This window comes from Thunnus maccoyii, chromosome 24 (genome assembly GCF_910596095.1).
Source record: "Thunnus maccoyii chromosome 24, fThuMac1.1, whole genome shotgun sequence".
Classification (NCBI taxonomy): Eukaryota; Metazoa; Chordata; class Actinopteri; order Scombriformes; family Scombridae; genus Thunnus; species Thunnus maccoyii.
This window is the reverse complement of record NC_056556.1, coordinates 323,041-337,567: the sequence shown is the minus strand read 5'-3', so window position 1 is coordinate 337,567 and position 14,527 is coordinate 323,041. Positions and strand designations below refer to the sequence as shown.

The following is a 14,527-nucleotide window of genomic DNA, read 5'->3' as shown; positions in this document are numbered from 1 at the left end:
AAACGTTCAGATGATGACATGGTGTCAGATAGTTAGTTTTGACGATAAGTTTCTCCTCAGTCAGGAATTGAACTTTGGTTCCTTTAACTCACTGAGTGCAAGAGCTCATCCTCTTGAGCTAAATCTACCTACGAACAGCTGTGTGCTGCTTCTCCTATTTCTGCTTTTATGTGAGAAGAAGATCAAGAGTAAAGACTGAGAGCAGAGCCTGAACAAGGATTGGAACCAACATCCAGTCTGTTGTGACTCCAGCATGTCAGCAGCTCATCCTGTTGAGCTATTCCTCCTGACAAGAGCTGCAGCTTGTTCAAGCTGAGATTTCTCATCTCTGCTGTTGTCATAAGAAAGTAGAAAGTGAACAAAGAAGAAGTGATGTGTGTTATTATTGAAGTGATGATCTGCTGTGAGTTGGAAGGAAGCAACAAGTGTGTGATAAAGAGTCAGACAGCTGTTGCTCATCTTACTGAGCTATCTGTCAGACAGCTGATGTTTATCTGAAACACATCTTGTGTCTGAATGTTACTTTACATTGAATAAAAACAGTATTTATTGTAATCTTTGACAGGTGGATGTTGTGGTGGTGTTGAGGAAGGAACAGCTGGTTACTGTCACTTGTTTGATTGTGAGGATTGAAGCAGTGATGTACTGGACACCAGTCCTCCTCTCTAACCACCAGACCAGTCCAGTACTCAGCCGCTGAGCCTGTCCTCCAGAACCTCCACTGGCTCCATAACCTCCTCTACCTCACCGAGCTGCTCCAGCACCCGGGACCGAGCCCCAGACCTGGAACCGGGATCCAGACTGAGCTTTGAGAGCTGCTGTTGATGTCATGTGTTCCCTTGTTTTAGTGTCTTGTTCTCTATGATTTTTAACTTCAGTAAAGCTTCTTTGAGGAGCCTGAAAAGTGTAAGAAAATGTATTATTCTTTATTATTATTATAAAGTGAATATATTTGTGTAGAGCTGCTGTCAGAGTGAAAGGTCTCCTCCTCTTCGTCCTCCTCTTCGTCCTCTCAGCTGCAGTAAATCAGTGGGGAATGTTTGTAACAACATGAAGGTCCTGATTTATGTTCAGACAGTTTAACAGCTGTTTAAAGTTGGCAGAACTGACCCGAGAGCAGTTTTCCACATGGTTTCCATGGCTGGAGCTTTGATTGCTGCTCTTCTAATGAAATCATGTGGTTGTGTCCTTCTTCTTCTGCAGCGCTTTAACGGCAGCAGCTTCTTTCTAACTGAGTTCACATCGTTTGAGCTTTGACTGCTTTAAAAGCTCAAAGTGCTTCAGCAGAATTTATCTGTTCAACACGATTCATACACCTGAAGCCTGCAGGTGTGGTTCACCTGCAAACTGTCTCTGAAACACAGAATCATTCAAACAATCAGGTCTGACCAGCGACTGAAGGTCAAAGGTCAAAGGCACCGACCCACAGACGTCAACCTGCAGAGACATTTTGATCTTTGGATCTGGAGCAGTTTGTATATCCTGCACACATCAGTTCAATCAAACCTGCTCATAAATGGTTTTAAGGTAGAATTTGAGTGTGAAGGACAAATTGCACTTACAATAATGAGTGTAGTTGTGATCAATTCCAGTGTGTGTGAACTGTAGTCGGGACCAGACCAGTAGTCGGGACCAGACCAGTAGTCGGGACCAGACCCGTAGTCGGGAGCAGACCCGTAGTCGGGAGCAGACCAGTAGTCGGGACCAGACCCGTAGTCGGGAGCAGACCCGTAGTCGGGAGCAGACCAGTAGTCGGGACCAGACCCGTAGTCGGGAGCAGACCCGTAGTCGGGACCAGACCAGTAGTCGGGACCAGACCCGTAGTCGGGAGCAGACCCGTAGTCGGGAGCAGACCAGTAGTCGGGAGCAGACCCGTAGTCGGGAACAGACCAGTAGTCGGGACCAGACCCGTAGTCGGGAGCAGACCCGTAGTCGGGACCAGACCAGTAGTCGGGACCAGACCCGTAGTCGGGAGCAGACCCGTAGTCGGGACCAGACCAGTAGTCGGGACCAGACCCGTAGTCGGGAGCAGACCAGTAGTCGGGACCAGACCAGTAGTCGGGACCAGACCCGTAGTCGGGACCAGACCCGTAGTCGGGAGCAGACCCGTAGTCGGGACCAGACCCGTAGTCGGGACCAGACCAGTAGTCGGGAGCAGACCAGTAGTCGGGACCAGACCCGTAGTCGGGACCAGACCAGTAGTCGGAACCAGACCCGTAGTCGGGACCAGACCCGTAGTCGGGAGCAGACCAGTAGTCGGGAGCAGACCAGTAGTCAGGAGCAGACCAGGAGTCGGGGGCAGACCAGGAGTCAGGAGCAGACCAGGAGTCGGGACCAGACCAATAGTCGGGAGCAGACCAGGAGTCAGGAGCAGACTCTAGGTTGGAGGCAGTAGTTAGTCGCTGGTATATATTACATTTCATTATTAATGTTAGTATGTGAGGATCAGGTCAGCCAGCAACACGAGAGCTTTGGGCTGCAGAAAAGATCCTTTCAGCCCTGTTGGTTTGAAATATTTGAATAGTCAGATTACTGTGTGGAAAATCATTTCATGCACACAGTTTGGAAGGCAATCGACCAGAAATAACAAAGACTCCTCATGCTTCAGAGACTGGAAGCCCTCGACAGAACACCAGCACACAAGGTAAGTATGCAGCCCTGGAGGACCTATAAAGCCAGTGCTGACCATGCTGATGTGTTACGACAGATGCAGGCGGCAAATGTGGTGAATTATTGACAGGAGAGAGTAGCTTTGCTGTGTAGTTAATCTGTCACCTTTCAGGGAAGCAGGGAATCCCATTTCATGGTCATGACAAACCAAACAGAAGCCGCAGTTCTCTCGAGTGCAAGTCGTCTGTCCAGCCTCACAAAATGAACTGATAGCACGCTGTGTAGAAGAGAACAGGAAGTCTGTCACTCAGTGCCTCTGAGTAAACACAGCCATGGCAGTGTTCATGTTTCAGACCCTTCTGTTCATGGAGGACTTTGTCATGTGATCATCTTGTGGTGCGAGAACTGATGTGAGCAGTGTAGATGAAGAAGACGAAAAGCCAAAAGATCAGTGAGCCTGAGTCTCTCTGGGGTTAAATCCAACCTCTGACAACCGCAGCAGATCACTACAACATACAACTGAAACCAGAGGAGGTGCTAGAAGCTAAGAAGACATGATGACTGTGTTCAAGCTACTGGACCACCACATGTTCTCCTCTCTCAGAAGACTTACTGACAGTCAGCAGCTGCAGCTGTTAAAGGCCTTCAGTGCAACGAGGCATCTGAACATCTGGCTGAGAGGTACAAAGGGCCAAAAAACACTGAAAGAAGATGCTGAACATGTGGAGGAGAATGAGGTTATTGACAGAAAGAACACAGGTTACAGGTTCACATACAACAATGCAAATATGTGTTTCATCAGGATGGTTGAGGAGTAATGGTAGTCTGTGACCTTCATCTGTTTTTATCAGGAAGCTGCTGTCATCCTCGTTTACACAGAAACACTGTATGTGTCACTGCAAACTGACTGTCAATCATTTATATTTCAATTGTTTAATCTGAATAACATCATTTGAAACTGAATGTATGAGTTTGGACGTGAATTCCAATAAACTTGAAACTGAATGAAATATTATGGAAATAAATTCAGTATTTGATCCTCAATGAAAAAACACATATTTAGATCAGCTGTTTCCTGTTTGAATTGTCCCCTCCGTGATTGGCTGGGGGGCTGAAGAGGGCAGGTCTGCAGCTGGAATAATACAATAATAATAATAATAACAACAACAACAATAATAATAATAATAATTCTTCTTCATTAGACTAAAATAGATTCTCTTCGACGCAGCAGACGTACTGGAGGCTTTTCTGGAAATGTGTGACAATGAGAAAATACTGGGAGGTGAAATATTAGGTTTTGTGAAGATTGATATCTGGTTAAATATTAATATATTATTACTAAAATATTATTACTTGTATTTGATATTATATAAATATAAATATATAAATATATTTGATTGGAGAATTGAAACGATATAACCATATTTCTATTTTATAGCCTATGAATATAAAGATACATTCATCATTTATTTTATTAAATTCTTAATTTTTGTTTTGTGTCTTGGATATATTAGACTTGTATTTGTGCATATTTAAATATTTATATTTTATGTCATAATTATATTGTATTAAATAAATAAACTTTTAAAAATAATTGAATAATTTGATTGAAACTGATGAAACTTACAGATCGTTGAGGCCACATCAGGAAAATAAACTTTTTTAAAAACTTTTTAATCATGTTAAAGTAAAAAAATAAATAATTGGATCAATTTAATTTTATTCCCTTTAGGTTGAAATGTGTCGAAATAAAAATTAATTTTATTTTCTACCTGTTTGAACATGAATCTTTTTATTGTTTCTCGTCAGTAATGATCCTCCATACATCCACGTGTTTAAACCTCTCTGAGTCCATCGGCGGGACTCTGACGTCACGCGTGTTTGACGCTTTTGTGTGCGGCGTGAGTGACCCCGCAGCTTGGTCCCGCAGCTCAGACCGCAGTAGAGCCGCTGCGGGAGTCTCTGCTGCCTCTGGACCCGGGACTCCTCCGGATCGATCATCTGTATATCTATCGATCTGTGCAGCTGATCAGAGGAAGAAACGCGGCGAGTCTCCAGTCGATCCTGCAGGTAAGGTCGTTCCGGTCTCAGCCAGACCCCCTTTTAAGAAAAGCTCGTTTTGAGGAGTTTTGACAGCGCGGCAGCTGAACGTGCTGATCAGAAACACTATTGACTGTGATTAGTGATCGATAACGTCCTCCGGTGCATTCGGCTCACAGGTGTTACACCAGGCTTCACTTTAACTTTTGATGTGATGGTAATCTGAGGATGTTCCAACAGTATTGATCACTACATTCCCGCCATGGTTCACACGCTAACTCTATTATTATTAGTAACCAGACACTTCTGTCAGCTGATTTATGGTCCAAACAGCCGGCGGCGTGTTTCAGAGGAAGAAATGTGCGTTAATAACATTTAGTGAGTTGCAGCGTCTGTTGATGGTCTGTTGATGGTCTGTTGGTGGTCTGTTGATGGTCTGTTGATGGTCTGCGGAGTCGGAGCTCCGTCCTGTTTGTGTTATAACGTGTTTATAAGGAAACAGTCGTTGGACTGAGGTGTTTCTACGGAGTTCTGCAGGTTGTTTCTGCAGTGAGACGAGCAGGAGTCTGTCTGCGTGTTTTATGACACTTTAAGTGCAGCTGGTGCTTTACGGTGTTTTGATGGTGCGTTCAGGAGCCTCCCAGCTGGCGTCTTATCTGACACACAGCTTTTACCATTGAATGGTTGCTCTGTATGTAAGAGAGCAGCTGAGCTCATTAACATAAACCTGAAATCTGACTTCAGACTGAATCTCCTGAAGATTATTATTAAAGACGTTCAGTCTGTTGCACGTGTTTCCTGTTTGTCTTCGTTTTTAAGAGCAACACATTAAACGATTTTATCACAATACTTTCTGGTGACGACGATAAATAACGATAAATTATTCTGTCAGAGAAAATAATCTGCAATGAACCAGGAAGTCTGTAACTAAACGTCAGTTAACGAACCTTAAATTAATGTTTGTTCTTTACAACCTTTAACGTGTTCAGAGTTTGGAGCCTCACTAGTGGCAGCCTGAATATTTTATGGCACTTTAAGTGTTTCTGGTGGCTTTATTGAGGGATGTGTGTGGCCCCTCCAGACCCCCAGGGGTCCGGGGTTCTCGGGGGTCTGGGGCTCTCGGGGGTCCGGGGCTCTCGGGGGTCCGGGGCTCTTGGGGGTCCGGGGTTCTCGGCTCATCTAACAGTTATTCTCATTGTTGGTTGTTCAGTCAGTGAAATGTGAGAATAGTTTTAGAGCTTTTTATGCTGCTCAGATTGTTCTCAGTTTGAAGCAGCAACATGCAGAATAATCAATAAAAGGATCAATGAAACATTTGAGACTAATTGACTCTTTGTTTGAGCTCCACAGTAAACTTTTATTTTTAAGGTCGTGACCTCTGAGTCTTTATTTTACTCTGAAGGAGCCATTAAACTGATTTACGTCGTCACTTTGAACTGAAACCGAAGGTCTGAACTGATCACAGAGACGTCGATGTTTGACCTCTGACCTCCGTCCATCTGTCCTCACAGAGACACTGTCAGACGGACGTCCTGCTGTCGTACCATAGACCTGTCTGTGTGTGTGTGTGGTCGGGTTAACGAGGTCACATGGAGGTTTAAGTTTAAAAAATCAGCTTTAAAGACAAAATTGTGACTTTTAGTCGTTGGAGAACGTCTTTGTTCTGTCTGTGATTTGTTGATGTAAGCTGGTTTCTGATTGGTCCAGGGGTTTTCTGGTCATGTGACTGCTGTCTTCCTGTCTGCAGGTATAAAGACGACCTGGTCATGAGTCTGAGCACCAACGACCTCACTGAGCTCCTGGAGCTGTGGGCGGAGCTAAACCTGACGGCCGGTGACCATGACAACCTGTCGCAGGTGGAGACGCTGCGGTGTTCGGGCGCCATCAGCCACGCCGCGCTGCTGCACGTCCTGTCCGTCCTCTACATCTTCATCTTCGTGTTGGGCCTCGCCGCCAACGTGTTGGTGTTCTGGGTGAACCTGCGGGGGGGGCGGAGCCGCCATGAGACGCACCTGTACATCGTGCAGCTGGCGGCGGCGGACCTGAGCGTGCTCGCCACGCTGCCGGTGTGGGTGGCGTCGCTGCTGCAGGGCGGCCGCTGGCCGTTCGGTGAGATCGTTTGTAAGCTGACTCACCTGATCTTCAGTGTCAACCTGTTCGGCAGCATCTTCTTCCTCACCTGCATGAGCGTGGACCGCTACCTGTCCGCCACGCTGCTGGCCGACGCCCCCGACGGCCGCAGGAGGCGGGTGCTGCGGCGGCTGGTGTGCGTGTTGGTGTGGCTGCTGGCGCTGGCGGCATCCGTCCCCGACACCTACTTCCTGCAGGCGGTGAGGTCGTTGCAGGCAGATGGCGCTGTGTGCCGGCCGGTGTACCCGCCCGCCAGCGCTCGGGCCTGGATGGCGGCGGTGCAGCTGAGCTTCATCGTGCTCGGCTTCGCCGTGCCGTTTCCCGTCATCGCCGTGTTCTCGATGCTGCTGGCGGCGGCGCTGCCGCCCGGCTCGGACCAGGAGCGCCGCGCCAGCCGACGGATCGTCCTCGCCTACATCGTGGTGTTCGTGGCGTGCTGGCTGCCGTATCACGCCGTGCTGCTGGTCGACACGCTGGCGCTGCTCGGCACGCTGCCCTTCAGCTGCCGGCTGGAGAACTTCCTGGACGTGGCGCTGCACCTGACGCAGTGCTGCTCGCTGCTGCACTGCTGCATTAACCCCGCCCTCTACAGCCTGCTGCACCGCAGCCGCCGCCGTGACATCATCAAGGCCGTCTTCTTTAGGTACTCCGCCAAGACCGGCCTCGCCAGGCTCATCCACGCCTCGCACGCCTCCGACAGCGAGTCAGCGCTGACCGCCGAACACATGTGACCCAACTCTTCTTCTGCTGCCGCCAGAGGCACAAACATGATCATCAGAAAGTCCTCTGACCTCTGACCTCTGACCTCTGACCCGATCAGTGTGACCCTCTGCAGATTGAGTCTCATCGCAAACAGGAAGTTGATTAAACACGAAGCTGAACTTCATGTTACAACATCAATAATAATATTGATCATAATAAATCAGAAACTTTATTGACCTGTAACGAGGATTTCTTCTTCTACTGCAACATGTTTGTCAGTTGACAGTCAGCTGATCAGAGGCCTGAACCAGGAAGCAGGAGGTAACTTCAGGTGTAACTCCGGGTTTCATCACCATGGTAACAGGTTAACACCCCGACCGCTGACCAATCAGATCACTGGAAATAAAGAGTCATCGTTCTACAGGACAAAAGTCTGAGTTACAACAAAGTGACTTTTTAAAAAGATCAATATATATTTTTATAGATCAGTAGAAACATTTTATTGTTTCGTGTTTCTAGTTTTAAATCTGAGCTTCTAACAAACGGACTAAACACATATTTTAATAGTTTAACAGTGATTTCACTCTCTGATTCATCAGACAACTGCAGATAAACACCAGAGATCAATAATCCTCACTGTTAATTGGCTCCATGATTATAAATCATCAGTCATTAAATACTTTTACAGTATTAAACAGTAATAATACTCCCTCTATACTTCAGTCATATAGAATCATTCCTACATGTATTTGATTTATTTATGATTTCTAGTGTTTGTTGTGTGATTTCAGGCTCGTTAACAGCTTCATAGTTCTGGTTCTGGGTGACGGTCGTTAGACTCACTGGATGTGTTTCTGACTTCATCACACCACAGAAGAAGAAAAGTGTCTGTTGTTCTGTAAATATGTGAAATCTGTTTATATTCTGTGAATATTTGTATTTGATGTTAACGTCTAAACGATCTGCATGAAATAGTTCAATAAAAACAGTGAAATGATTAGTAATCAATATTTATTGGGGTTTAAATGAAGCCAATTAGATTATTTTATTAAAACTGAAGATTTATGTGTAAATATTAAACCGTCACGTCTCGTACTTGTGAGCGTGAAGCGGATTTAAAGGGTCGACTTACTGTGAAACTGAGCTGAAAGCTCAACACCGACAGTCTGAACATGTCCAGGTGTCACATGACCACAATCAGCGGGATCACAGCTGTGAAGTCGCACGGAGGCGCCACTCGGACTGAAAATGCCAGACAGGTGAGAGGTGAGCTCACTTTTAAAAAAGGAAACTCCTGTAAAGACGAAGGACGTTCTTCTTCACTGTTTCAAACATTCAAACCTGATCAGGACAAAGATTCAATACAGAGATGGTTCTGAGCGCGCTCAGTGGCCAGGAGGAGGAGGAGGAGGAGGAGGAGGAGGAAGGGGGGGGGGGGGGAGGAGGAGGAGGGGGAGGAGGAGGAGGAGGGGGAGGGGGAGGAGGAGGAGGAGGAGGAGGAGGAGGAGGAGGAGGAGGAGGAGGAGGAAGAGGAGGAGGAGGAGGAGGAGGAGAGTCTTTAATTAACAGCGGGCTAAAGACACACAGAGAGCACATTGTGGAGGCAGCGCTGCGTTTCCATGACGACCGGCAGCTCAGGCCTGAAAGCAGTGAAGCGAGAGGAAACAGACGAAAGAGAGCGAAGCTGAAACTGATCAATAACTCTTCTGTTAATCTGTCGTTTCATCAGTGATCAATAACTCTTCATAGTCCGACTGTGTTTATCTCTCCTACTAGACCTCACTGGGTTTCAGTCTTTAATACAGTGATGTGTGATTGATTTGTTATTTTATTGATAGTTTTACAGACATTAAATTAGATTGATTGATTGATTGATTGATTGATTAATTCATCTACAACTTCTAACTTCATTAAGTAAAGCTGCAGTCGTCTCAGCTGTTTGCTGAAGGAGAAAACAGAGTTTAGAATAACAGACTGTGCAGCTCGGGGCCGGACGGGGCCCCTGTGTGTGTTAGTGTGTGTGTGTTATTGTGTGTGTGTTAGTGTGTGTGTGTTAGTGTGTGTGTGTGTGTGTTGTTATGAGGACCTTTGTGAGTTTTGTCTTCACTTGTTTAAATGTTTGTTTCAGGTTTCAGTTCAGTGTGTTCAGGAATGTGTGACGTGAGCGTCAGTCCTCACAAGTACAAACCCGTGTGTGTGTGTGTGTGTGTGTGTGTGTGTGTGTGTGTGTGTCTGTGTGTGTGTGTGTGTGTGTGAGAGAGAGGTCAAAGGTCAGTCTCACTCTGTCATTATCTGCAGTCTGCGTGTCGATGCTGCAGCTTCTCGTCCTGCAACAGTTGAAATAAAAAGTTCTGCTCAGGTTCGTCCTTCACTTTATGTCCGAGTGAGACGTCTGTAGTTAAGATTTAAATATTTATTTTAAATCTTTTCATCTTTAAATAAATAATCTCAGATTATCTGTCGGCTTTCCACCATTGATTGATTGATTGATTGATTGACTGATTGATTGATTATATACTCAAACTAAATCTGAGATGTTAAAGTGAAAAACTTGTTTCTGTCGAACGTGAAGAAAGATGTGATTTCAATGTGAGACGTGACCTTTGACCCGCTGCTGTTTACCACCACAGAAGAAGAAATGAGGCGTGACGTGACCTTTGACCCGCTGCTGTTTACCACCACAGAGGAAGAAGTGAGGCGTGACGTGACCTCTGACCCTGCGTGAGGTCTTGTTTACATTCCTCACTTCCTGTCTCAGACTCTGCGTCTCCATGGTTACCAGGAGGAGGAATGTGACTTATTTAAAAAAAAGCACAGCGGAGTCAAATTAATATTTACAAACCTGTTACCATAGTAACGGCTAAACTGAGTTAATGAACACAGACACTTAATGAGCTCCAGTCTTAGTTAAAGGCTGTAAGTGATGTTTGGGATGGATGACGTCTCCTCGCTCTGTCTGCAGGAAGTGTTGGCACGAGCGGCCGCCGCCGCCGCCGCCCAGTGTCGCCCAGTGTCGCCCAGTGTTGCGCTGAGTGTGAACGTAACTCCTGTGAGGAAAACAGTCAACGTTATTTCTTCTTTCAGCTTCAGCAAACAGATACATTCTGATTGGCTGGAGGTGAAGGTGGGGCCACACCTCCAGCCAATCACAGTAGGTGCTCATTAATAATGCAGATTTTATGTCACAAATATGTTTAAAATAACTTTAACTAAAGATAAAAAGAAAATAAAATCCACTCTGTGACCTTAAAACGATGAGAAACATCAGTCAGGTGACGTCATGACACACATGAAGGCTCCGCCTCCTTTCAGTGAGGACTGACAGCGGTGATGCAACACTGCCGCCACTAGAGGACGCTGTGATGTCATACAGACGCACATCTGGACTGACCTGCTACATCTTCCTCTAACAGCTGAAGACCTGAATGAACTGTGACCGTTTTAAAGCAGACGTGTTTACAATGTGTTTGTTTATTTATATTTATATTTATATTTGCATATTATTAAACTGTCTACAGTAAATTAACATTTTTCTGACTCCAGCATGTTTACATCTTGTATTTTATACTGATGTTCATTAATGTGCTCTGTCACTATAAAACAAACAAACAAACAAACAAACAAACAAACAAACAAATCATCAGTCTATAAACTGTCCTGCTGCAGTACTAAAAGCAGCCAGCAGGAGGCAGCAGAGACACTAATATACTAATATACTGCATATAACATGTACTATATACTACATATAACATGTACTATATACTGCATATAACATGTACTATATACTGCATATAACATGTACTATATACTGCATATAACATGTACTATATACTACATATAACATGTACTATATACTGCATATAACATGTACTATATACTGCATATAACATGTACTATATACTGCATATAACATGTACTATATACTGCATATCACATGTACTATATACTGCATATCACATGTACTATATACTGTATATGACATGTACTATATACTGCATATAACATGTACTATATACTGCATATAACATGTACTATATACTGCATATCACATGTACTATATACTGCATATCACATGTACTATATACTGTATATGACATGTACTATATACTGCATATAACATGTACTATATACTGCATATCACATGTACTATATACTGCATATCACATGTACTATATACTGCATATAACATGTACTATATACTGTATATCACATGTATTATATACTACATATAACATGTATTATATACTGCATATAACATGTACTATATACTGCATATAACATGTACTATATACTGCATATCACATGTACTATATACTACATATCACATGTACTATATACTACATATCACATGTACTATATACTGCATATAACATGTACTATATACTGCATATCACATGTACTATATACTGCATATAACATGTACTATATACTGCATATCACATGTACTATATACTGCATATAACATGTACTATATACTGTATATCACATGTACTATATACTACATATAACATGTATTATATACTGCATATCACATGTACTATATACTACATATAACATGTACTATATACTGCATATAACATGTACTATATACTGCATATCACATGTACTATATACTGCATATAACATGTACTATATACTGTATATCACATGTACTATATACTACATATAACATGTATTATATACTACATATAACATGTACTATATACTACATATAACATGTATTATATACTACATATAACATGTACTATATACTACATATAACATGTACTATATACTACATATCACATGTACTATATACTACATATCACATGTACTATATACTGCATATAACATGTACTATATACTGCATATAACATGTACTATATACTGCATATAACATGTATTATATACTACATATAACATGTACTATATACTGTATATCACATGTACTATATACTGTATATCACATGTACTATATACTACATATAACATGTACTATATACTGTATATAACATGTACTATATACTACATATAACATGTACTATATACTACATATAACATGTACTATATACTGTATATCACATGTACTATATACTGCATATAACATGTACTATATACTGTATATCACATGTACTATATACTACATATAACATGTACTATATACTACATATAACATGTACTATATACTGTATATCACATGTACTATATACTGCATATAACATGTACTATATACTGTATATCACATGTACTATATACTGTATATCACATGTACTATATACTGTATATCACATGTACTATATACTACATATAACATGTACTATATACTGCATATAACATGTACTATATACTGCATATAACATGTACTATATACTGTATATGACATGTACTATATACTGCATATAACATGTACTATATACTACATATAACATGTACTATATACTGTATATGACATGTACTATATACTGCATATAACATGTACTATATACTGTATATCACATGTACTATATACTGTATATGACATGTACTATATACTGCATATAACATGTACTATATACTACATATAACATGTACTATATACTGTATATCACATGTACTATATACTGCATATAACATGTACTATATACTGTATATCACATGTACTATATACTGTATATGACATGTACTATATACTGCATATAACATGTACTATATACTACATATAACATGTACTATATACTGTATATCACATGTACTATATACTGCATATAACATGTACTATATACTGTATATCACATGTACTATATACTGTATATCACATGTACTATATACTGTATATCACATGTACTATATACTACATATAACATGTACTATATACTGCATATAACATGTACTATATACTGCATATAACATGTACTATATACTGTATATGACATGTACTATATACTGCATATAACATGTACTATATACTGTATATGACATGTACTATATACTGCATATGACATGTACTATATACTGTATATGACATGTACTATATACTGCATATAACATGTACTATATACTGCATATAACATGTACTATATACTGTATATGACATGTACTATATACTGCATATAACATGTACTATATACTGCATATAACATGTACTATATACTGCATATAACATGTACTATATACTGTATATGACATGTACTATATACTGCATATGACATGTACTATATACTGTATATGACATGTACTATATACTGCATATAACATGTACTATATACTGCATATCACATGTACTATATACTGCATATCACATGTACTATATACTGCATATAACATGTACTATATACTGCATATAACATGTACTATATACTGCATATCACATGTACTATATACTGCATATCACATGTACTATATACTGCATATAACATGTACTATATACTACATATAACATGTACTATATACTGCATATAACATGTACTTTATACTGCATATAACATGTACTATATACTGCATATCACATGTACTATATACTACATATAACATGTACTATATACTGCATATAACATGTACTATATACTGCATATAACATGTACTATATACTACATATAACATGTACTATATACTGCATATAACATGTACTATATACTGCATATCACATGTACTATATACTGCATATAACATGTACTATATACTACATATAACATGTACTATATACTGCATATCACATGTACTGTATACTGTATATCACATGTACTATATACTGCATATAACATGTACTATATACTGCATATAACATGTACTATATACTGTATATCACATGTACTATATACTGCATATAACATGTACTATATACTGCATATAACATGTACTATATACTGTATATAACATGTACTATATACTACATATAACATGTACTATATACTGTATATAACATGTACTATATACTGCATATAACATGTACTATATACTACATATAACATGTACTATATACTGTATATAACATGTACTATATACTGCATATAACATGTACTATATACTGCATATAACATGTACTATATACTGCATATAACATGTACTATATACTGCATGTAACATGTAC

General features: G+C 41.2%; 2 protein-coding genes across 4 annotated transcripts in view; one reads left to right on the top strand and one right to left on the bottom strand.

Moving 5' to 3' along the window:
- The window catches only part of LOC121891677 (NLR family CARD domain-containing protein 3-like), a 408,525-nt gene that overhangs the window by 274,164 nt on the left and 119,834 nt on the right, over window positions 1-14,527 (bottom strand). The window lies entirely within an intron of this gene.
- Window positions 4,419-8,479, top strand: LOC121891715 (atypical chemokine receptor 3-like). 2 transcript variants are annotated; one of them, XR_006094117.1, is made up of 3 exons: window positions 4,419-4,680; window positions 6,398-7,913; window positions 8,274-8,479. XR_006094117.1 is itself a non-coding variant. In XM_042404280.1 (2 exons), exon 2 carries the CDS (start codon window positions 6,417-6,419, stop codon window positions 7,509-7,511), a length of 1,095 nt encoding a protein of 364 aa, XP_042260214.1. In that variant the 5' UTR covers window positions 4,419-4,680; window positions 6,398-6,416; the 3' UTR covers window positions 7,512-8,479. The 2 variants fall into 2 exon arrangements, 1 of the variants encoding a protein (XP_042260214.1); XM_042404280.1 differs by having other exon boundaries at window positions 6,398-8,479.

Bases quoted from the DNA above. Each gene is read 5' to 3' on its own strand.
- LOC121891715 (XM_042404280.1), top strand. From the start codon at position 6,417: ATGAGTCTGAGCACCAACGACCTCACTGAGCTCCTGGAGCTGTGGGCG.